The sequence below is a fragment of the Aethalodelphis obliquidens genome, unplaced genomic scaffold (genome assembly GCF_003676395.1).
Source record: "Aethalodelphis obliquidens isolate GAN/ISIS:26980383/991018 unplaced genomic scaffold, ASM367639v1 scaffold22, whole genome shotgun sequence".
NCBI lineage: Eukaryota > Metazoa > Chordata > Mammalia > Artiodactyla > Delphinidae > Aethalodelphis > Aethalodelphis obliquidens.
In genome coordinates, this window is record NW_020837966.1 from 462,887 (window position 1) to 488,468 (window position 25,582).

The window sequence follows — 25,582 nt, forward strand, 5'->3', positions numbered from 1 at the left end:
CTTGTCTATGATAGTTGCTCTCCATTGCTCTTACACAGTTGTTTCATGTATTTTGTTCAGGTTTATATTTGTCTAATGCAAAGTGTTTTGCCAGGGCTAGAACCATAAGTTAGTAAATGTATTTTATATATATTTGAATTCTAAAAGAGTTTTTAAAATATCTTAATCAATGGCAATATTATTGAAATTTGTTTATGGTTCTCCCGAATGACTACTCTTAAGGGAACAATAACTCATTTGGAAGTAAAAGTTCTTAATTTTTAATGTATGTTTATTTATTGCCAATTATTGTCTTTTATACTTACTGCTCATAAATGAAGATGTAAAATAGGATTAAATTATTTTTTATGCAAATAAATACATAAGGTTATTCTTTAACAGTTTTCAATGAAAATAATGGAAAGTGTATTTTGAATGTAGACCTTTTGAGTAATTATGTTCCCCCACTTTGGGGCTGAATTATCTGTAAATTTCTTTTTTCATGTAAGTGGTTGGTACTTTGTTTCCTGCCTATTAGTTATATAATTGGAAAAAGGATAAAGAATTAGATGGGCTGTGCATATTTTTATTGATATACCAAAGAAAAATTAGTATTTTGGTCCTTGATTTTATAGTTGGTTACTTAAATGATCTCTAAAGTGGATCTACATGCAAATCTGCCCTTCATAATGAATGGTGATTTTTTTTAAACTACTTTTAATCACGATATGGAATGGAATAGAAATTGTGCTTGTTGTCTACCTGTCTCTACTTCCTGAGCAGCTGTTAGCCCTGGGATGGGAGTGGGGATAGATACATTTGCATTTTTTTTCCTTTTGTCAGACAGTGAAGAATATGTTATACCTTCGAAATAAAAAGTTTGAAACTTCTTACTGAAGGATACTTTTTGTTGGACTTCATTTGGTACTTTTGATCTGGCTTGATTGGTTTGCACCCGGAATCTTTGTAAAGGATTGCTGATTGTTGACTGTCACAAGGCCTGAATTATATAGAGGCTTCATTCTTTTGGGTTAACACTGCTAACACTGTTCTGTAGCCTCTCTGTCAGTAGCAATTGTAGTGGTACTGTTGGCTCTTTTTGATAGTATAGCTTTACTTTCATTGGCAAGGACATTTCACAATCTAAATGATGATGCATATTTAACAAAGTGGTATTCAGCAGTGTTTTGGGATTGTAGATATGAAAACGCCTGGCACAGAGCATGGCACAGGGACAGGTGACCACTATTTTTTTTGTCTATATGTTTAAATAATTGTAGCCTTCAGATGAAGGCTTTCATATATGTATTTACACACAGGATCCAGAATATTTTCCCAAACTGACTTTCTTCTTAATATGTAATTCCTTTCTTACTGATTGCTTTTCTAACCTAATGGGATTACATTTTTTGAAAGTTTTTGTTTTTTTTAAAAAAATCAGGCTTGAACTGACTTTTAAATTTAAACACCAAGTGTGTTTATACACCAATTGTGGAAGGTGTAATCAATCCAGAGTTAAGTTGACAAATGTAAACCCTTATATCTGTCTCATTTCATTCACACGTTAAATCGTCACTGAGCACTTACTTAGTGACAGTAAGCACACATACACACTAGTGTGCTACTTTCCTACTTCTTTGACAATCCAGTATTCTCAGTTCTATTTTTGTACATTAATTACCTTTAAATAGTATATAATGTTTTCTCTGAGTTTTATTTTATTTGAGAGTCTAGTGAATCCCTAGCTGTCTTTCTAAAATCTATAATTTGCTTCTTGCTCTTCAGTCTGATATGTTTATATTTTATGTAAAAATCTATTTTCTGTATTTTTCAATCTCCTTTGTGGAATAATTACTTAAATAGAATACACTTTGAATAACTCCTAAAGTGAACCCTCTTGCACTGTTGGTGGGAATGTAAACTGATACAGCCACTATGGAGAACAGTATGGAGGTTCCTTAAAAAACTAAAAATAGACCTACCATACGACCCAGCAATCCCACTACTGGGAATATACCCCGAGAAAACCATAATTCAAAAAGAGTCATGTACCACAATGTTCATTGCAGCTCTATTTACAATAGCCAGGACATGGAAGTGACCTAAGTGTTCATCAACAGATGAATGGATAAAGAAGATGAGGCACATATATACAATGGAATATTACTCAGCCATAAAAAGAAATGAAATTGAGTTATTTGTATTGAGGTGGGTGGACCTAGAGTCTGTCATACAGAGTGAAGTAAGTCAGAAAGAGAAAAACAAATACTGTATGCTAACACATATATATGGAATCTAAAAAACAAACAAAAAAAGGTCATGAAGAACCTAGGGGCAAGATGGGAATAAAGACGCAGACCTACTAGAGAATGGACTTGAGGACATGGGGAGGGGGAAGGGTAAGCTGGGACAAAGTGAGAGAGTGGCATGGACATATATACACTACCAGATGTAAAATAGATAGCTAGTGGGAAGCAGCCGCATAGCACAGGGAGATTGGCTCAGTGCTTTGTGACCGCCTAGAGGGGTGGGATGGGGGGGTGGGAGGGAGGGAGATGCAAGAGGGAGGAGATATGGGGATATATGTATATGTATAACTGATTCACTTTGTTATAAAGCAGAAACTGACACACCATTGTAAAGCAATTATACTCCAATAAAGATGTTAAAAAAAAACTAAAGTAAAATCCCTAGTGATTTTAGTATAAAACAGGACTTAATATTGCATCTCAATTAGAAATTTTCATTTACTACCTTAATTTTTAATCACATTTTATAAAATGGCATTTTTAGAGTCTAAATTTCTGACATTTTTAAAGTAGACTTTTTGTATATACATTATTGAGTTTTCTAACTTTACTAGTATGTAATTTAAAAATTTATTTTAGGTAAAATTACCATTTTTAGTAAATGTAACCAATAACATTTAAGTTGATGAAATGAAAATGTGTCACTTTTTCAGTGGTCTTCACAAGTATTGTAATGTCTGGGTGAAAGAAGTTAACACAACATGGGACTGTTTCTATATCAAATGAAGCCAAGACTGGAGGAATACAGACTCCGTAAGGAAACATTTTTATTAGACATCTGTGCCACAGTGTCACTACACTACATGCTTTCACGAAGTCCCCAAAATCAAGTCTCATATTTCAGAGTCCAGTTAATATCTTAGAGCTTTTGGTTTTACTGTTGTTTTTCCACTTTAGTTTTCTATTTTGTCATTTTCTATCTTATCTTGTGGACTTTCTACAATTTTTTCAAGTGAGATTATATTTGCATTGATGTATTTTTTTACGTGAGAGTACAACCCACATTTAATTTTTTTACTTGGTACTGGTTCTTTTCCTGGCTCTTTTCAGCATAGAACTTTTCTCAGTAGTGACTGTTACTTATTTCTTGTGTTGATAAATTTGATGTTATGAAGAATTTTTGTAAACCTAGCTAATAGGAAACCTAGTTTGGCTTTTCATGAAAAACTGTACACCCAGTAAAAAAACTATGTAGACTAAGAAAATAAGCTTATTCTCTTAGGCCAGTCTATGTTTTGGGACACTAAAGAGACATTTTGGTTTATTTTAGCTATCCTATTCCTAATTTACTTTCTACATTTTGTTGATTTTAGTAGAAATCTTACTTTAGGTCAGAAATATAAAGTCCTCCAGTGGATGGATAGCTCTAAATAGCATTTTGTATGAAGGTGAGTTATAAGTAAAAGTCCATTGAGACAGAGCTATGGTTGTAAGCATGAAAGATTCAATGGTGGCTTTTTAAGAATAAAGGAATTGTGGCTAAAGTCATATTCGTCATTCAGGTTCTATTAGTGATAATTAATTATGGACAGATTATATGGTGATAAAGTCATTTTGGGCTTCCCTGGTGGCGCAGTGCTGGAGAATCCACCTGCCAATGCAGGGGACACAGGTTCGAGCACTGGTCCGGGAAGATCTCACATGCTGTGGAGCAACTAATAAGCCCGTGCGCCACAACTACTGAGCCTGCGCTCTAGGGTCCGTGAGCCACAACTACTGAGCTCACACGCCTAGAGCCTGTGCTCTGCAACAGGAGAAGCTACTGCAGTGAGAAGCCTGCGCACCGCAGCAAAGAGTAGCCCCCGCTCACTGCAACTAGAGAAAGCCCACGCACAGCAATGAAGACCCAACACAGCCAAAAATAAATAAATAAAATAAATAAATAAATTTTATAAAGTCATTTTTGTTTAATGTTGGAAGAGTTACTTTCCATGTGTTTGGAGGCCCTGCATACTCATTCTCTCCAGTTTTAGGTTCAGTGATTGTACTTTCTGTTGCAGTAGTAAATCTTCTCTGTACCAGTGTCTGTATCAACATTTTGCTGGTGAGAAAGGAGAACACGGGTATTAATTCATGCACTAATTTGAATCTCTGTTAGATAGGTAAGAGTATTTCTTTTTTATTTATATCCCTACTTTTTCCAGAAATGATTTAAGAGGGCCATTTAGGAATATATTTTTGGGCCGTTAATGTTTCTTAGAATGAACACCATTTATATTAAGAAACTTCTGACTGCAGGGTTTTTTTTTTTTTTCCCCTATAGGCCCAGTCTTCTTTGGGGAGGTTTAGAAATACACTTTACAGTATTATTTAGCAGACATAGAGCTTTAGTGTGTCTTGTTTCTCTGTCATCCCCTACCCCCCGCCCCCAGTAATTGAGTATGAGACATTGTTCAAGGCACTTTACATATATCAAATTTATCAACACCACTTGCCAGTTAGGTATTATTAGCCCATATATTACAGATTTATTAATTTCTTTCAGTTACCAAATATTTGAGTGCCTAATGCTGATCAAGCACTCTTTCAGCTGGGACTCAGCTGAAAAGGATAAAACAGACTTCTCATTGAGAAGAATAAGGAAGGACAAAACAGGTAGAAGGAGATAGAGTGATAGTGTGCATTGGGGTGGGGTGGAGGGTTATGTTTTCTCTGTATTTATATAGGATAATCATGGAAGGCCTTTCCTGAGAAGATAACATTTGGGCAGAGAATAGACAGAAGTGAGGAAGCAAAGGAACCAATTCTGTGGTTCTCTAGGAGAAGAGCAGTCCAGGCATATGTGGCATGGAGCGTAAAAGTCCTGAGGTATGGGAGCTTGCTTAGTGAGTTGAAGGAATTGCAGGGAAACTGGTATGGCTGTAGTTGAGGGGTTGGTTAGGGAGGAGCAGAGAGCGTGGTGGGAGATGCAATAAGCAGAGGTTGTAGTAAGGACTTTGGATTGATTTTATTTTGGCTGCATTGGGTCTTTGTTGCTGCCGTGGGCTTTCTCTAGTTGCGACGAGCGGGGACTACTCTTCGTTGCAGTGCATGGGCTTCTCATTGCGGTGGCTTCTCTTGTTGTGGAGCACAAGCTCTAGGCGCGTGGGCTTCAGTAGTTGTGGCATGTGGGCTCAGTAGTTGTGGCTTGTGGGCTGTAGAGCACAGTCTCACTAGTTGTGGCACACAGGGTTAGTTGCTCCACGTTGCAAAGGTACATTGTCCAGGGTTATTGTAATAGGAAAACAGAAATTTAGAAGATGTGTCATTGTACTAGCTCATTACCATATGCTAACACATATATATGGAATTTAAGAAAAAAAATGTCATGAAGAACCTAGGGGTAAGACAGGAATAAAGACACAGACCTACTAGAGAATGGACTTGAGGATATGGGGAAGGGGAAGGGTAAGCTGTGACAGGGCGAGAGAGTGACATGGACATGTATGCACTACCAAATGTAGAATAGGTAGCTAGCGGGGAGCAGCCGCATAGCACAGGGAGATCAGCTCAGTGCTTTGTGACCACTTGGAGGGGTGGGATAGGGAGGGTGGGAGGGAGGGAGACGCAAGAGGGAAGAGATATGGGAACATATGTATATGTATAACTGATTCACTTTGTTGTAGGGCAGAAACTGACACACCATTGTGAAGCAATTATACTCCAATAAAGATGTAAAAAAAAAAAACCCAAAAAACATCTTTTTACTGTTGATTCTTAATGATGTTGCAGATATCTGAGTTCTTTGAATCTTTTATCTGAGAAGTTATGAACTTTTTTGTTCTGTATATAAAAGACATTAAAAGAATGAGCTTTTTCTTCTTCCTTCTCTCTCTCCTTTCTTATTCTTTCTTCATCCTCTTCAGTTCTGAATCTCTCATGGAATGATACCATTTGGCAAAATTTGTAGCAGATGTTTGGTTTTAAGAAAAAGTGATGGCTGAAATTCATTGAGCATAGTTCTCATGACCCTCACAATGGTGGCATTGAATGAAGATGATAATGTGTTTTTTTTTAAATAAATAAATTTATTTATTTATGGCTGCGTTAGGTGTTTGTTACTGCTCACGGGCTTTCTCTAGTTGTGGCAAGTGGGGGCTACTCTTCATTGCGGTGCGTGGGCTTCTCGTTGCGGTGGCTTCTCTTGTTGCGGAGCACAGACTCTAGGCGCGTGGGCTTCAGTAGTTGTGGCTTGCAGGCTCTAGAGTGCAGGCTCAGTAATTGTGGCTTGCAGGCTCTAGAGTGCAGGCTCAGTAGTTGTGGCTCATGGGCTTAGTTGCTCCGCAGCATGTGGGATCTTCCCAGACCAGGGCTCGAACCCGTGTCCCCTGCATTGTCATGCGGATTCTTAACCACTGGGCCACGAGGGAAGTCCCTGATAATGTGTTTTTGAAGCTACTTGCTATTCATCAGAACTGGTCTAAGTTTCCCTTTCTTTTGTTCCTCTGCCTCCCAACAAGAAGCAAGAGTTTATATTGCAATCTAATATGTATATTTCATTCATAAGGACACAGCTTTTTTTTAATAAATTTATTTATTTTTGGCTGTGTTGGGTGTTCGTTGCTGTGTGTGGGCTTTTTCTAGTTGTGGCGAGTGGGGGCTACTCTTTGTTGCAGTGCACAGGCTTCTTATCACGGTTGCTTCTCTTGCTGTTGAGCATGGGCTCTAGGTGCGCCGGCTTCAATAGTTGCAGCATGCAGGCTCAGTAGTTGTGGCTCACGGGCTCTAGAGCACAGGCTCAGTAGTTGTGGCGCATGGGCTTAGTTGCTCCGCGGCCTGTGGGATCTTCTCGGACCAGGGCTTGAACCCGTGTCCTCTGCATTGGCAGGCAGATTCTCAACCACTGCATCACCAGGGAAGCCCAGGACAGAGCTTTTTGATAAACAATATTGTGAGAGTTTACTTGATGAGAAATGGCCGACCTCTGTAAACATATGTTATGTTATGTGATCAAGTGCTTACCTGAAATCTTGAGGTGGTGCTTAATCTGCATGTGATTTTATCCCAGTTATTCTCTCACTATTGTTTTATAAAAACATAAAAAATTGGAACTTTGTTGTTGCTTCTGTGTGAAATTGTTTCTTAACCCAGGGTCATGAAGATTTACTCCTATATTTTCTTCTAAGAATCTTTGTCTTTTCAAAATATAAATATTTTTAATATCTTCTCTGGTAACTCAGACCACCCCACAGATTTCTAAAAATTCCTCTAGAGTGAGTAATATCCCCAGTTCAATGCTGTTGTATAGGGGATAATATATGGGAGTAGAATTTCAGTGTCATACAATATGCAGATAATATTGCATTGTTTTTGAAAGTGGGGACCATTTATTATCGCCTTCACTAGCAGTATGTGATCGCTCTACATTCTCTTGCCAACACCTGATACTGTTAAAATTTCAAATAAAAATTCTAACCGTTGTGGTAGATGTGAAGTATACTATTGTGTGTGTATTTATTTTAGTCAGATTATTGAGGTGTAACCTATATACAGGAAGAGTCATCCTTTTTGGAGTATAGTCATAAGAATTTTGTGAATTTTGGCAAATGCATAATCTTGTAACCATTGCCACAATCTAGATATAGAACATTTTCACCACCCCCAAATATAACATCATGCTCCTTGTAGTCAAACTTCCCTCCCAACCCCTTTCTCTCAACCCTGGCAACCACTGATCTGTCCTTCTAGTTTTGTGTTTTCCAGAGTATCATATAAATGGAATCACACATTGTATAGTGTCTGGCTTTTTTCACTTAGCATAATGCATTGGAAAGCCATTCATGTCATATGTATCTGTAGTGTGTTCTTCCTTACCAGTATTTCATCATACAGGTTGAAATCACATTTTATTTGTCTGTGCAGAAGTTGATGGACATTTGAATTGTTCTGTTTTTGATTGTTATGAATAAAGTTGTTATAAATAATGAGTATAGATTTTAGTGTAGGCTTTTTTTGTATTGGGAACATACCTAGGTGTGGGATTACATATAGTAAATGCGTTAAAAAAACAAGACTTTATTTTTTAGAGCAGTTTTAGACAAAATTAAGTGGAAAGTACAGAGAGTTCCTGTATACCCCCTGCCTTCACACATGTGCAGCCTCCCCCAATATCAACATCACTCACTAGAATGGGTACACTTGTTACAATTGATGAACCTACATTGACAAATCATTATCACCCAAAGTCCATAGTTTACATCAGAGTTCACTCTTGGCGTTGTACACACTATTGGTTTAGATAAATATATCATGACATGTAACTGCCACTATAGTATTATACAGAGTAGTTTTACTGCCCTAAAAATTCTCTTCACCTATTTATCCCTCCCTCCCTGCTAACCCTTGGCAACCATTGATCTTCTTACTCTCTCCATGGTTTTGCCTTTTCCAGATTGTCATATAGTTGGAATCATACACTGTGTGGCATTTTCATATTGGCTTTGTTCATTTAGTAATATGCATTTAAATATCTTCCATGTCCTTTTGTGGCTTGATAGCTCATTTTTTAAAAATCACTGGATAATATTCCAGTGTCTGGATGTACCACAGTTTTATTTATCTGTTTACCTATTGAAGGTCATCTTCGTTTCTTCTAAGTTTAAGCACTTATGAATAAAGCTGCTATAAACATCCATGTGCAGGTTTTTATGTGGACATAAGTGTTCAACTCATTTGAGTAAGTACCAAAGAGTGAGTCTGATGGATCTTGTGGTAAAAGTACATTTAGTTTTGTAAGAAATTGCCAAACCGTCTTCCAAAGTGGCTGTACCATTTTGGATTCCCATCAGCAATGAAAGTTCCTGTTGCTCCACATCCTCATCAGCATGTGGTGTTGTCAGTGTTTTGGATAGTGGCTATTCTAGTAGGTGTGCAGTGGTATCTCATTGTTTTAATTTGTAGTTCCTGAATCACATATGATGTTGAGCATCTTTTCACATGCTTATTTGCCAACTGTATATCTTCTTTGGAGAGGTATCTGTTCAGGTCTCTGCCCATTTGTTAATTGAGAACAAACTTGTAGTTACCAGTAGGGAGAGGGGAGGGGGGAAGGGCAATATAGGGGTAGGGGATTAAGAGGTACAAAGTATTAGGTATAAAATAAGGTACAAGGATATATTGTACAACACTGGGAGTATAGGCAATATTTTATAATTATAAATGGAGTATAACCTTAAAAATTTATTCTTATATGGAGTGTGCTTAAGAAATCTTTGTCTAGCCACAAGATCATAAAAATGGTCTCTTGTTGTCCTTGTATAAGTTTTACACTTTTAGATATATTTTGAGGTAATTTTGTTTATAGTGCAAGGTATAGGTTGAGGTTCTTTTTTTCTTTTTGTATATGTATGTCTGATTGTTTCAGCACCATTTGTTGAAAGACTATCAATTCTCCATTGAAGTGCTTTTGTACCTTTGTCAAAAATCAATTGTTCGTTTATGTGTGGGTTAATTTCTGGATTTTACAATCTATTTCATTGATCTCTGTGTCTGTTCTTTAGCCAGTATTACACTCTCAATTATGGTAGGTTTATATTAAGTCTTAAAATCAGGTAGTGTGGGTCATTCAAATTTTTTCTTTCTTCAAAATTGTTTTGACTATTATAGTAGTCATTTGTCTTTCCTTTTAAATTTTAGAACTTGTTAATACCCTACCAAAAATTTCTCTGGGATTTTGATTGGGATTGAATTGAATCTATAGATCATTTTAGGGATAATTGATATCTTAACAGTGCTAAGTTTTATAATTCGTGAAGATGGTAAACCTCTTCATTTATTTAGGTCTTCCTGCATTTCTTCTTTTCTGTCCTCTTCAGGGGCTGTTAGTTTTCTGGTTTTCCCTGTGAATATGGGACTGGTTTTCAAGTTTAACATAGGGCTGTGGAGAGGGAGATGGGATAGGGCAAGTTAAGAGGGTTCTGACTGAGATTCAGATTTCTTGAATAAATACTCTTTGGAATATTTCAAGTCTTTAGTTTGCTTCTAGAGTTCTAAAAAAGTTGATATTGACAGTGTTTGCCAGTGTTATTATTGATTTTACTGCGGATAGGGTTTTTTTGGCAGTCCTTACTCTGCCATACCTGCTGATGTCATTCTTTATCCTGTTTAAGATATGGTAAAGTGTCACATTGGTAAGGTTATCACTTACCAAAAATAAAGATATTGAGACTCTCAAGTGTAAATTGAGTTATTCAAATTTATGATCTCATGTGTTGTACTAAACAGAAGTAAGGGTATTATTTTATTGTTTGTTATGATTTCAGGGGAGAAAAAGTTGATTGTTTTCCTCATGGCTTTGTTGTGGGACTTAAAGGTTAATACATGGAACAACTCAATTTCAGAACATGGAATTAAGGATAGTAAGCTCTCAGTTAATATTAGCTATCATCAACAATCTCCTCTTTCTTTTTTCTTCATATTCCTCCTTTAAATATAACTCTTAGCTTCCTCTTCTACTCATTGGAGTTGTTTCCCCTTAAACCCAAGTAGAGAAACTATAGCAACCCTCTGAAAATAATAGATTGGATTTAAGAAAAGTTGGTAAAAAAATTTCCTTTCTCTGAAAATTGTTTCTATTGTGTAATTTTAACTTTCATTGTTATTGCTGTTTATGAATGGTGAGAGGGAATAAATGAAGCACTGATGTCAACTTCAGCAACTGGAAAGCCAAGAAATGAGGGTGGTGTAGTTTAGTGCATGGGAGAGTCAGTGAGACCAGGAAATAGAAAGTCTGGGCTGTACTCCCTATTTGCCACCAAAAAAGCTATATGATTTTGGCATTTTCCTAACCCCTAACGGTTTCCTCTGGGAATTTTCAAGGAGTTGAATATATGTCCTCTGAAATCTTTTCTAATTTTTTTTTTTGTCTTATTCAGTTGAAAGGGATTTTGTACTTTTTGATGAAAATTGGGAATGTTGTATTTATTGTAAGATTATTTCTTTTGGAGTAAACTACACTTAATAAAGGCATAAAGTGCCTAAAACTTACTAGAAAGTTTTGCATTAATTAATTATCCTAAAAATAATGTCTCTTACAGAAAGTGACAACAATATGATTTTAATATCTTTTGTATGCTTTGTTTTAGGTTGGTATAGAGGAGTTTCAACAAAGAAGCCAAATGTAAAGGTAATGAAAAGTTTATTGTTACCTTTTCTAATGTAGAAAGCAGCCTAAGTATATTTGTTTGATATAAAAACAATTCTTACTTGTCGGTCTTTGAATCTTTTACACTAACCACACTCATTCTTTCCTTTATAGAACTGTATCAGACTCTACTCTGTCTCAGCAGTATTAAAATGACCTTTTAAAAAGGACAGAAAAGTGTGTGTATGGTAATAGATGCGAAACTTATTTTGAAAAAGCCTATTTAGGACATTTAATATTTTTTCCTTAAAACAGTTGACAAAAGTACATTGACTTTTTCATAGGCCTAGTCCTGTATAGTCATGTGATTAGTTAGATAAGTTTATTTCTAAAATGGAAAAAACTTTAAAAATAATGTTCAGTTAGATACATCTCTGTTGATCATAATGTTCTTGTTAAAATATGAATTTAAATAAGACTTTTAAGTGCCAAATGCTTATTTTATGGACTAGATTTATGTGTTTATTCTATTACCAATTAATAGTAATTTGATCAAACAAAATATATTTTAATTGGTAGTTGTAATACATGTAGCAACATTTTTTTCCAGTAATGCATTTGCAAAAACTTCTTTCTGCTTTATTTTATATTATCAGTTTTTCTTATATATTTTTTGTAGGCTTAATATTTAGTGTATTATGCTTTTTCTTATGTAGAAAATACCAAAATTATCACATTACTTTTATTAAAAAATAAAAATTTTCAGAGTTGCAATCATCAATTTTGCCAGTAGAATCACTTGTCATTAGTTTTTAAGGTAGTGATCATAAGAAGACAATATCTTCATACTTTCATTCCTCATAGCTAGGGCTTCTTATCCTTGGCAATGTTGACATTTTGGGCCAGATAATTCTTTGTTATCTTGTACATTATAAGAAATTTAGCAGCGTATATGACCTCCACTCACTAACATCTCCTCTCAAGTTGTGGCAGTGAAAAATGTCTCCAGACATTGCCAAAGGCCCTGGCCCTGGGGAGTGGGAGGTAGGTGGGGTGGTGGTGGTAACATTGACCCAGTTAAGAACCACTGCTCGTAGGTAATTTTTTACCTTGTGTCTCTAGTTTTAAGACACACTTTCAGGTGTTATTTCCATCTCAGGAAGGCTCATGTGGAAATAACTTCTATTTGTATTTTATGTTTGTTACCTTGATTTGAAATTGTCAAAAATTTAGAACTTGAATAAATGAGAAATCTTATAAATGATTGGAAAGCTGTAATTTGTGATATTACGTGCTATTTATTTATTTTTATTAATATTTGTGATCTTAGCCACCCCACCACCTTGCTTCAAATACTAGGGTTTGGGGATCAGTGTGGAGACAGTGGTCTTTGAAATTATTTTATTTTTGTCTTTAAAATATCAGTTGATGCACAGTGTGTGGCTTGAAAACCTTGTTAAGTGGGACATTAATGATGATACCCTTACAATATTATCTATTGCTGTGTGGCAAAGCATCCCAAAATATAGTGGACTAAAGCTAATCATCATTCTGTATAGGTGACACCACTTGTGGCTACAGTTATCTGTGGGCTCAGCTGGCTGGAATGTCCAAAAGGGTTTACTCACACATGTGGTATGTTGGCAGGGATGGCTGGAAGGCTGTCCTCAGCTGGATCACCAAAATAGCTACATGTTGTAACCTCAAGGTCTCTATCTTTCCATGTGGCTTCTCCAGCAGATTAATCAGAGTTCTATTTTAGAGTTAAGGAGAAGTGCTCAGAATCTCATACCTATTTTCCAAATTCTTTTTCCTGCAACAAAGGTGTTTAGCGCCTGTGGGAGAGGCCATTTTGTGATTAATCTTAGCAATGATTTGATAAACTAATCAAAATGAGGGAACCAGATGACACTAATCTAAAGTGTTAGAGGGAATTCCCTGGCGGTCCAGTGGTTACAACTTGGTGCTGTCACTGCGGTGGCCCGGGTTTAAACCCTGGTTGGGTAACTAAGATCCCACAAGCCGAGTGGCGCAACCAAAAAATAAAAAGAAAAAAAGAAAAGAAATGTTAGAGCTCATTTTGTCTGATCAGACTCCTTTAACTTTTTTAGTTTAGGCTAATGTAGTACTTTTGAGGTTGTGTATTTTGGTAATACCAACTCCATTCTAGAATCTTAGATTACTGTAGCATTTATTAGCGACATGTATATATATACCTCGTGATAGCTAGTATTTATATTCTTAAACTTAAAAAAATTAACAGATGGAAATACAGTATTAACTAAATTTCACCCTGTGGCAGTGGTATTTTATGGAACTATGTTGAAAATTCTTTCATGTTTGTAAAAGATAATCATTTAGTGATTTTACACACATAGAATGATTAAAAAATGCATCCCTATATATCTTTTATTTATCTTAATATTATGATCATAATAATTAGAAATTTCAATAGGTTTTTCATAGCTATTAGTGGCTAAAGAAAAATGAAAAAGTTTACTTATTAAACTATGTCTTTAGTTATGTACAATTTATACTAATAATAAAACTTGAAATAGCCCAAATAAAATAGTGTCTGAACTAGATAGCATTCAGAAATAATTAGTAAATGGTAAAGCATTTCTTTGTATAAAAAGTTTTACTATAAAATGCCCTTTCAGTTATATATTTTTGTGACCATATATTAAAATTGTACAGTTTAAGAGAAATATAATATGCAGGTAATATGTAATACTAAATTTTGTGAATTAAAAAGTAGGAGAATAAGATAAAATTAAGGAAAAGGAGAACATATATTTGATGATAATTTTGTGCATTTTATAAAGCATATGCCCAAGAGAAAAGGAATGAAATTCAAGAGAATTTATATTTACTTTCATTTTGTGGTTTCAGGATCAGTTCTTATACAGGAATTGTCAACTGGATACCTAGAATTCTGCCAGATAGGAACAGGACATTATTGAATGTTTTACACAGCAAAAACAGAGGTATAGAGGTGTGAAATTGCAAGGCATGTTCAGGGAATGGTAAATAGTCCAAACTGGCTAGGGCATAGTGCCTGGATGAAAGTGATGGATGGTAAGGCAGGAAAGGTACATCGGATCCATATTTACAGAGTCTTACATACCAAAGACTGTAAGGAATCCTAAGGAATTTGGATTATGTCTCTTTGGCAACAGGCGTGTAACAGAGGCACAGATTCACTCGTGCCATACAGTATAACCATGAAATAGAGTTTATTGGAGAAATAGTAAGCACCTGTTAAAGATACATATTTAAGTACTTATGGGTAATTTCTGAAATTTGCTCTAAAGTATGGCAGTGGGTAAGAATATGTACGTGGGTATTAATTAATCAAGGTTGGCAAAACATTGATCATTGTTGAAGCTGGGTGGTAGGTTCGTGGAGGTTCAATATACTATTCTCTCTTAATTTTGTATGTAATTTGAAATGAGTGTAACATTACTTATCTTGTAGAATTGTTAGAAATCAATGAGCTTATATGAAGCTCTTAACACAGCGCCTAGCATATGGTAACAGTACAGTAAATATTTGTTTCTGTTGCTATAACAACAACTGCTATGATAGCATAGGGCTGGAAATGAGACTTTAAAGACTGCCAGCGTCTTGGAGGACAGAAAAAGAGGTACTAGCACATGGAGTTTGAGAACTGGAGGTCATAGCTGGCTAAGGAAAAGAAAGTTTTTAAAAAACAGAGTAATTAATGATTTCAAGTACTGTAGAGTAGTCTAGTAGAATAGAATGGGTACTGAGTAGGGGCCATTGTGTTTGACAGAAGGCCATTGGTGATGTTTTAGAGAATCCCATGTAGTCATAGGATGATAGTGGCAGAAAGCCAGAGTCTAGTGGGTTGAGTGATAGAGAGAAGGTAGAGTAGTTACCACAGTAGGTTATGGGTGAAAGGAAGGAAGTAGATGTAGATTCTTGGGAATATAAATAAGGCTGTAGTGGTGATTTTGTGAGTGGAGGACTGATGAACATTTCAAATTTGATTTAGGTAAAATTCTGGAAAATGCTAGTAATTTATAATGCCTTAAACCAGTTACATGGTTGCCTGCCAATCTATCCCTGAAGAGAGGGATAGATTACAAAAAGATATGAGGAAACTTTGGGGGGGTGATTCAAATGTCATTATTTTAATTGTGCCATGGTTTCACTGGTGTGTGTATATGCCAAAGCATCAAATTCTACACTTTAAATATGTGTAGTTTGTGGTACATTATCATTTCAGTCTCTCAACTTACTTTGTAGCTGTGATGGTTCATTTTAATACAGACTTGGTCATACACCAAGTCATAATGAGACCTAATCTAATGATTTTTTTTTAATGAAGGAAAGTGCTAATTATCATCAGTAGGAGCTCTCCTAACTGAAAACTTAAAAAAAAATTGACATTTTATCATGGTTATTCTGTACTGAAATGTGGGTTTGTGATCTGGAATTTACCTAATAGCTACATTTTAAGTGTTCTCCATTAATGGATCTTATTATTAGTGTTTATGTTGTTGTCAGTGGGGGAGAAGATGGTGGGAGTTGAAGGAAGTGAAGGCTAGGTGATATTTTGTGTCATGCTTATTTGTTGTTGTGTTTGGAGGCCCTCAAGACCCAAAGACTTGAAGATTTGCTCTGGGGACCCAAAGGACTCATTATGTAATTGTACTCACAGCTGTGAATAATTACCGTGGAAGGATACAAATCAAAATAGCAAAGGTGCATGGGGTAAAGTCTGGGGAAACCAGGCACAAGCTTCTAAGAGTCCTTTCTCAGTGGAGTCATACAGGAGAAGCTTAATTCCCCCAGGAGTATTGTGACAACACATATGAAATGTTGCCAACCAGGCAAGCTTGCTTGAGACTCATAGCCAGAGTTTTTATCAGGCACTGGTCCTGTATGCAACCTCTGTGTAGCGTGTAACAAAATTCCACATTCCTGGAAGGAAAGCAGGCATTCAGCAGCATAAACCATGTTGTTTGTAGAAATAGTTGAGGCACAGTGAGTACTTCTTATCAGTTAATGGTGGGAACCCAACCAAAATTAAGTATAAATTTAAGTATCGGACTTTCAATTGGTCCACTTTTTCAGCAACACTTTTTATTTTCAGTCTTTTTAATTTTAGACATTCTAATGGATGAGCTAGTGGTCTCTTGCTTTGCTTTTAATTTTTATTTCCCTAACGACTAAAGAGGTTGAACACCTTTTCAAATGTTTATTGTCCTTTAACCTCTTTTTTTTTTTTCTGTGAAGTGTCCATATCTTTCACCTATATTTTATTGGATTGTTTTCTTATTGAGTTATATGAATACTCTACTCTGAATACAAGTCCTTGTAAATATATTCTTTCACTGTGTGGTTTGCCTTTTCATTTTCTTACTGTTGTGTCCTGAAGAATAGATTTTAATTTTGAGGAAGTCTAATTTGTCATTAAATTTTTTTTTGTTTTTGGTTGGGGCTTATAGTCTATCTTCAGTATCTTTGTCTAATGCATTCTCTCAGTTTTGATTAGTTGTATTTTGCAAGAGATTTTTCTATTTCAGTATATTTTTGAATTGTCCTAGATATTCATGCTATTTATTTTTTAACGTCTGTAAGACATTTAGTGATGATCCCTCTTTCATTCTAGGCTTTAGGGAGCTGTGTCCTCTATTTTTCTTGGTCAAATCTATTTAGATTTTTGTTGTTTTGATCCTCTCAACTTAACTTTTGACTTAAAAGGTTTTTTTTGGTCTGTTTCACAGATTTCTCCTCTTTATTCTATTCATTTTATTTGCGTTGGATTTACTCACCTTTATTTTTCAAAAATATTTTCATTGGGTATACAATTCCCTTTATTTATTTTCATTTTATTTTTAACATCTTTATTAGAGTATAATTGCTTTACAGTGGTGTGTCAGTTTCTGCTTTGTAACAAAGTGAATCAGTTATACATATACATATGTCCCCATATATCTTGCCCCCTGCATCTCCCTCCCTCCTACCCTCCATATCCCACCCCTCCAGGTGGTCACAGAGCACCAAGCTGATCTCCCTGTGCTGTGCGGCTGCTTCCCACCAGCTATCTACATTACGTTTGGTAGTGTATATATGTCCATGCCACTCTCTCACTTTGTCCCAGCTTACCCTTCCCCCTCCCCATATCCTAAAGTCCATTCTCTAGTAGGTCTGCGTCTTTATTCCCGTCTTGCCCCTAGGTTCTTCTGACCATTTTCTTTTTTTTTTCTTAGATTCCATATATATGTGTTAGCATAGGGTATTTGTTTTTCTCTTTCTGACTCACTTCACTCTGTATGACACACTCTAGGTCCATCCACCTCACTACAAATAACTCAGTTTCCTTCCTTTTTATGGCTGAGTAATATTCCATCATATATATGTGCCACATCTTCTTTATCCATTCATCTGTCAGTGGACACTTAGGTTGCTTCCATGTCCTGGCTATTGTAAATAGGGCTGCAATGAACATTTTGTACATGACTCTTTTTGAGTTATGGTTTTCTCAGGGTATATGCCCAGTAGTGGGATTGCTGGGTCGTATGGTAGTTCTATTTTTAGTTTTTTAAGGAACCTCCATACTGTTCTCCATAGTGGCTGTATCAATTTACATTCCCACCAACAGTGCAAGAGGGTTCCCTTTTCTCCACACCCTCTCCAGCATTTATTGTTTGTAGATTTTTGATGATGGCCATTCTGACTGGTGTGAGATGATATCTCATTGTAGTTTTGAGTTGCATTCCTCTAATGATTAGTGATGTTGAGCATTCTTTCATGTGTTTGTTGGCAATCTGTATATCTTCTTTGGAGAAATGTCCATTTAGGTCTTCTGCCCATTTTTGGATTGGGTTGTTTGTATTTTTGATTTTGAGCTGCATGAGTTGCTTGTATGCTTTGGAGATTAATCCTTTGTCAGTTGCTTCATTTGCAAATATTTTCTCCCATTCTGAGGGTTGTCTTTTGGTCTTGTTTATGGTTTCCTTTGCTGTGCAAAAGCTTTGAAGTTTCATTAGGTCCCACTTGTTTATTTTTGTTTTTATTTCCATTTCTCTAGGAGGTGGGTCAAAAAAGATCTTGCTGTGATTTATGTCATAGAGTGTTCTGCCTATGTTTTCCTCTAAGAGTTTGATGGTGTCTGACCTTACATTTAGGTCTTTAATCCATTTTGAGTTTATTTTTGTGTATGGTTTTAGGGAGTGTTCTAATCTCATACTTTTACATGTACCTGTCCAGTTTTCCCAGCACCACTTATTGCAGAGGCTGTCTTTTCTCCACTGTATATTCTTGCCTCCTTTATCAAAGATAAGGTGACAATATGTGCGTGGGTTTATACAATTCCCTTTAAATATGTCAGTTCATTGTCTTCTGGCTTTATAGTATTTCTAATGAAAAGTCTTTATCAATTCTTTGTTTCTTGTACTATAGTGTTTTTAAATATTTGTTTTGATTTCTGGATGCTTTTATGATTTATCTTTATCATTGTTTTGGGCAATTTGCTTATGATATATTTTGGTGTTGTGTGTGTGTGTGTGTGTGTTCATCCAAATTTATATCATGGAGTTTCCTATATCTGTGGGTTGTGTTTTTCATCTAATTTAGAAAAATTTTTAAATGATTTCCTGAAATATTGCTACTTCTCTTTGGTTCTCCAGTTCCACATATGTTACACTGTTTTATAATATTTCAAAGATTTCTACTTCTAATTTAATTTATTTTTCGGTCTTTTCCCCCAGGTCTGTTTGGATAGTTTTAATACTAGGTGTTAAAGTGTGCTACTCTTTCTTTCATGTATCTAATTTGCCATTAAACACCTCAAATGAACGTTTTCATTTAGATGTTCTGTTTTTCAGCTCTGTTATTTCCATTTTGTTCCATTTTGTATATTGATAGCACTTCCCTTATGTTTTCTTTTAAATCTTGGAGAAATTTTAATAGCACTGTAAACTTCTGCTAGTTCCCATTATATATCATTTTTGGTCTCTTGCTATTAACTGCTTTTTCTCCTGGTTATGGTTTAAATTTTTACATATCTGGAAATTGTTTTGTTTTCTAGAATTTTGAAGTTATATTGTTGAATTTCTTGATCTGAATTTTGTCATCTTTTAAAAAAAATTGAATTCATTTTTGCAGGCACTTAATTTACTTGTAATTCAGCTTGATCCTTAAGGTTTGTTAGAGTGTGCCTGTAGTAGCCCTTACTCTGGGGTTGTTTGACCTTACTTTTTTTTTTTTTTAAAGGATAATCAGCATATATACTTTTTAAAATTAATTAACCAATTAATTAATTTAAAATTAATTAATTAATTAATTTATAAATAAATAATTAATTTATAAATAAATTAATTTAAAATTAATTAATCAATTACTTTGTTACTGTGCGCGGGCTTTCTCTAGTTGCGGTGAGTGGGGGGCTACTCTTCATTGCAGTGCACGGGCTTCTCATTGTTGTGGCTTCTCTTGTTGCGGAGCATGGACTCTAGGCCTGCAGGCTTCAGTAGTTGTGGCACGTGGGCTCAGTAGTTGTGGCTTGTGGGCTCTAGAGCTCAGGCTTAGTAGCTGTGGCACACAGGCTTAGTTGCGCCGCAGCATAGGGGATCTTCCCGGGTCAGGGCTTGAACCCATGTCCCCTGCATTGGCAGGCGGATTCTTAACCACTGCACCACCAGGGAAGCCCCTGTTTGACCTTACTTTTAATATGCAGTGTTACTGGATCTTTATTTGAAGAACCATGTGTTCACTGAGCTCTTTCCATTGTGGTCGATTAGAACTTTAATGTGTACCAGTCTTAGGTATGCTCTAGGAATTGTTCAGCTTATAGCTGTCAATTATTAGTTACTCTTTCCTTGGCCACACAGAGTCTCACTCTCTGTAACTGCAGCTTAGTTTTCAGCTAAATACTCAATGGAATCTCTCTGAAGAATTCTGTACTTCTTTCTCTTCATGATTCCCTTCTGTTTTCTGCCCCACAAAATTCAGCTCTCTCAGCCTTCTCCTACTGGTGTTTGGCTTTTAATCTTAGTGACAGTGGCTTACTCTGTGCTGTCACTCTCTGATCAATAAAGGCCTCCAGGCAAAAAGCGTTGGAAAATTGTATGACTCATTTAATTTGTTTCTCTTCTCCCAAGATCACATTCCTGTGCTGCTGGTTGTCTAGTGTCTAAAAGCATTTGGCATATATTTCAGACTTCTAGTTGTTTTTGATGGAGACAGATCCTGTTGTTGTTATTGTTGAGAAATATTAAGTAAGCATTCTATCATAAGGAATAGAAGAGAGTTTTATTCGAGCCAAGCTGAGGACCAGCCTGGAGTGCAGCCTCCACCAAAGCACTCCAGAGAAGCATGGTTTTCAGCACAGTTTTATATCTTGTAAGAACAAAGAACTGCATCAAACATGACAGGGCTCCATTCCTTCAAGGTTTCAAAAGAGACAGATTAGCTCGTACACAGTGAGTCAGTATGACCTTGGCATCTGGGAGGAAAACCTTATCTTCGAAGCAGTACTAGCATTGGTGTCATAAGAAGGGAGGCATTTATCCCTGTCTTCAAAGTGGACATTCTTTTTACTTCTAGATAATGCATTCTTTTCTTTAATGGTGAAAGCAGATATGCAATGTATGTTTGACAGACTGTAAGCCAGGCTCTTCTAGTTGACATAAATTTCAGGCCAAATCATGTATAAGCCAGAATGGCTTCCCCATACCCCAATATGCAAAAATTTCTTCCATTATTATACTTTATATTTTTGAGATGATTAAAGATTTATGTGCACTTATAATAAATAATATAAACAGATCCAGTGTACCCTTTGCCTGGTTTCCTTTATTGATAACATCTTAGAAAACTATAGTACCATATCAAAACTAGGATATCATTAACCAAGAATTCCAAGAATGGAGACCTGGTTGAGGCCAAAAAAAAAAAAAAAAAGTTTATTTGGGGTTTGTTAGGACTGCAGCCCAGGAAGCATAAATCCAAGACAGCACTTGAATTGTATTCCACTGGACTACAAAATGGGGGAAACTTATAAAGGCAAGACCCACAAGGTTACAGAAATTGTTTATCAAGAATTAGGATTGGACTGAAAGCAGCAGAGTACACATTCTTTTCAAGTGCACATGGAACATTCTCCAGGATAGGTCACATGCTAGGCCACAAAACAAGCCTCAGTAAATTTAAGAAAATTGAAATCACATCGAGCATCTTTTCTGACCACAATGCTATGAGACTAGAAATCAACTACAAAAAAAACTGCAGAAAAACACAAATGCAGGGAGGTTAAACAATATGCTACTAAACAACCAGTGGATCACTGAAGAAATCAAAGAGGAAATAAAAAAATACATAGAGACAAATGAAAATGAAACAGGATGATCCAGAACCCATGGGCTGCAGCAAAAGCAGTTCTAAGAAGGAAGTTTATAGTGATACAAGCTTACCTTAGGAGATAAGAAAAATCTCAAATAAACAACCTAACCTTGCACCTAAAGCAACCAGAGAAAGCACCTAAAGCAACAAAACCCAGGGTTAATAGAAGGAAAGAAATCATAAAGATCAGAGCAGAAATAAATGAAATAGAGACTAAAAAAACAGTAGAAAACATCAGTGAACTAAAAGCTGGTTCTTTGAAAAGATAAACAAAATAAGTGAACCTTTAGCCAGACTCTCAGGAAAAAAAGGGAGAGGGCCCAAATCGATGAAATCAGAAATGAAAAAGAAGAAGTTACAACTGACACCACAGAAATACAAAGGATCATAAGAGACTGCTATCAACTACTATATCCCAATAAAATGGACAACCTAGAAGTGGACAAATTCTTAGAAAGATACAATCTCCTAAGACTGAACCAGGAAGAAAAATTTCTATTTCATATTTTCTAATGAACAGACCAATTGCAAGTGATGAAATTGAATCAGTTATTTAAAAACTCCCAACGAACAAAAGTCCAGGACCAGATAGCTTCGCAGGTGAATTCTATCAAACATTTAGAGAAGAGTTAACACCCATCCTTCTGATACTTCAGAAAATTGCAGAGGAAGGAGCACTTCCAAACTCATTCTATGAGGTCTGCATCACCCTGATATCAAAACCAGACAAAGATATCATAAAAGAGGAAAATTACAGGCCAGTGTCATTGATGAACATGGATGCAAAAATCCTCAACAAAATATTAGCAAACTGACTCCAACAATACATTAAGAGGATATACACTATGATCAAGTGGGATTTATCCCAGGGATGCAGGCATTTTTCAGTATCTGCAAGTCAATCAGTTTGATGCACCACATTAACAGATTGAAGAATAAAAACCATATGATCATCTCAGTAGAGGCAGAAAAAGCTTTTGATAAAGTTCAATATCGTTTATGATAGAAACTCTCCATAAAGTGGGCATAGAGGGAATATACCTCAACATAATAAAGGCCATATATGACAGACCCACAGCTAACTTCGTACTTAATGGTGAAAAGCTGAAAGGATTTTCTCTAAGATCAGGAACAAGACAAAGATGTCCACTCTCACCACTTTTATTCAATGTAGTTTTGGATTCCTAGCCACAGCAGTCAGAGAAGAAAAAGAAATAAAAGGAGTCCAGATTGAAAAGACAGAAGTAAAACTGTCACTATTTGCCAGTGACATGATACTATGCATAGAAAATCCTAAAGATGCCACCAGAAAACTACTAGAGCTCGTCAATGAACTTTGTAAAGTTGCAGGATACAAAATTAATATACAGAAATGTGTTGCATTTCTATACTCTAACAACGAACTATCAGAAAGAGAAATTAAGGAGACAATCCCATTTATCATTGCTTCAAAAAGAATAAAACACCTAGGAATAAACCTACCCAAGGAGGTAAAAGACCCACGCTCGGAAAGCTGTAAGACACTGATGAAAGAAATTGAAGACGACAGAAACAGATGGAAAGATATATACCATGTTCTTGGATTGGGAGTATTAATATTGTTAAAATGACTATACTACCCAAGGCAGTCTAGAGATTGAGTGCAATCCCTATCAAAATACCAATGGCATTTTTTACAGACCTAGAACAGATAAATTTAAGCTTTATATGGAAACACAAAAGACCCTGAATAGCCAAAACAATCTCGAAAAAGAAGAATAGAGCTGGAGGGATCATGGTCCCTGACTTAAGGCTATACTACAAAGCTGCAGTAATCAAAATAATATGGTACTGGCACAAAAACAGACACATAGATCAGTGGAACAGAATAGAGAGCCCAGAAGTAAACCCACACACTTACGGTCTGTTAATCTAAGATAAAGAAGGCAAGAGTATACAATGGAGAAAACACAGTCTCTTCAGTAATTGGTGCATAGAAAACTGGACAGCTCCATGTAAAAAATGAAATAACATTCTCTAACATTATATACAAAAATAAACTCAAAATGGATTAAATGTTAGACTGGATACTATTAAAACTCCTAGAGGAAAACATAGGCAGAACACTCTTTGACATACATTGCAGCAATATTTTTTTGGATCTGTCTCCTAAAACAAAGGAAACAAAAGCAAAAATAAACAAATGGGACCTAATTAAACTTCAAAGCTTTTGCACAGCAAAGGAAACCATCAACAAAATGAAGATATCTTACTGAATAGGAGAAGATATTTGCAAGTGATATGACTGATAAGGGGTTAATATCTAACATATATAAATAGCTCATACAACTCAACATTATAAAAGAAGTCCAATTAAAAAATTGGCAGAACTGAATAGATGTTTTTCCAAAGAGGAAATGCAGATGGCCAGCAGGCACAACATCACTAATAATCAGGGAAATGTTGAGTTTGTCAAATGCTTTTTCCTCATTTATTGAGATGATCATATGATTTTATCCCTCATTTTGTTAAACTGGTGTATCCTACTTATTGCTTTGCATATGTGGAACTATCATTGCATTTGACTGATAAATCCAACTTAATAACAGTGTATGATTCTTTGAATGTCACATTGAAATTTATTTGCTTATATTTTGTTGAGAATTTTTTTGCATCTATGTTCATCAGAATATTGACCTGTAATTTTCTTTTCTTGTGGTGTCCTTGTCCGGTTTTGATATCAAGATAATGCTGGCTTTGTAAAATGAGTTGGAATTGTACCCTTTTGTGTAAAGTTATTTTTTGTTTTTGCAGTACGTGGGCCTCTCACTATTGTGGCCTCTCCCGTTTCGGAGGACAGGCTCCGGACGCGCAGGCTCAGCGGCCATGTCTCACAGGCCCAGCCACTTCGCGGCATGTGGGATCTTCCCGGACTGGGGCACGAACCCGTGTCCCCTGCATTGGCAGGCGGACTCTCAACCACTGCGCCACCAGGGAAGCCCTGTACCCTTTTATTAAGTTATTTTGGTTGACTCTGAGAAGAATTGGTATTAATTCTTCTTTAAATCTTTGTAGAACTCACCAGTAAAACCATCTGGTACTGGACTTTTCTTTGTTGAGAGGTTTTAAATTACTGATTCACTCTCCTTATTTGTCATTGATTTGTTCAGATTTTTTCTGTCTTCATGATTCAGTCTTGGTAGGGTGTATGTTTCTAGGAATTTATCCATTTCTTCTAGGTCATCCAGTTTGTGGATGTATGATTGTTCATAGTAGTCTCTTACAATCCTTTGTATTTTTGTTGTATCAGTTGTAGTGTCTCCTCTTTTATTTTCAATTTTATTTATTTGATTCTTTTCTCTTTTTGTCTTTGTCTAGTTAAAGGTTTTTCAATTTCGTTTATTTTTTCAAAAAGCTAGGTCTTAATTTCTTTGATCTTTTCTGTTGTTTTAAGTTTATTTTATGTTTATTTTTATTATCATTTATTCTCCTCTGATCTTTTTTCCTAGCTTTGGGCTTAATTTGTTCTTGTTTTTTTATTTCCTTGAGATATAAAGTTAGGTTGTTTTTTGAGGTTTTTCTTTTTTTCTTAATGTAGGCATTTATCACTGTAAACTTTCATCTTAGGAATGCTTTTCATGCATCCCATAAATTTTCATATGTTGTGTTTCCACTTTTACTTGTGTAAAGTTATTTTTTGATTTCTCTTTTTTTCCACATTCTCAAAAATATTTAATGATACAGAAATTCACATTAAGTGAAAAGAGCTGGATAGAAACCATACATACAGTTGGACACCTGTTTTAAAAAACACACACAAACACACATGTGCATTTTAGAAAAATACAGCATCACAGCATCAACAGTGATTACGTGGTGG

General features: G+C 35.8%; 1 protein-coding gene across 1 annotated transcript in view; it reads left to right on the top strand.

The window, feature by feature from the left end:
• The window catches only part of DOCK3 (dedicator of cytokinesis 3), a 409,735-nt gene that overhangs the window by 67,390 nt on the left and 316,763 nt on the right, over window positions 1–25,582 (top strand). Inside the window, exon 3 of the mRNA XM_027120931.1 lies at window positions 11,351–11,391. Coding sequence (XP_026976732.1) covers window positions 11,351–11,391 — 41 coding nt within the window. The remainder of the gene's footprint in view (window positions 1–11,350; window positions 11,392–25,582) is intronic.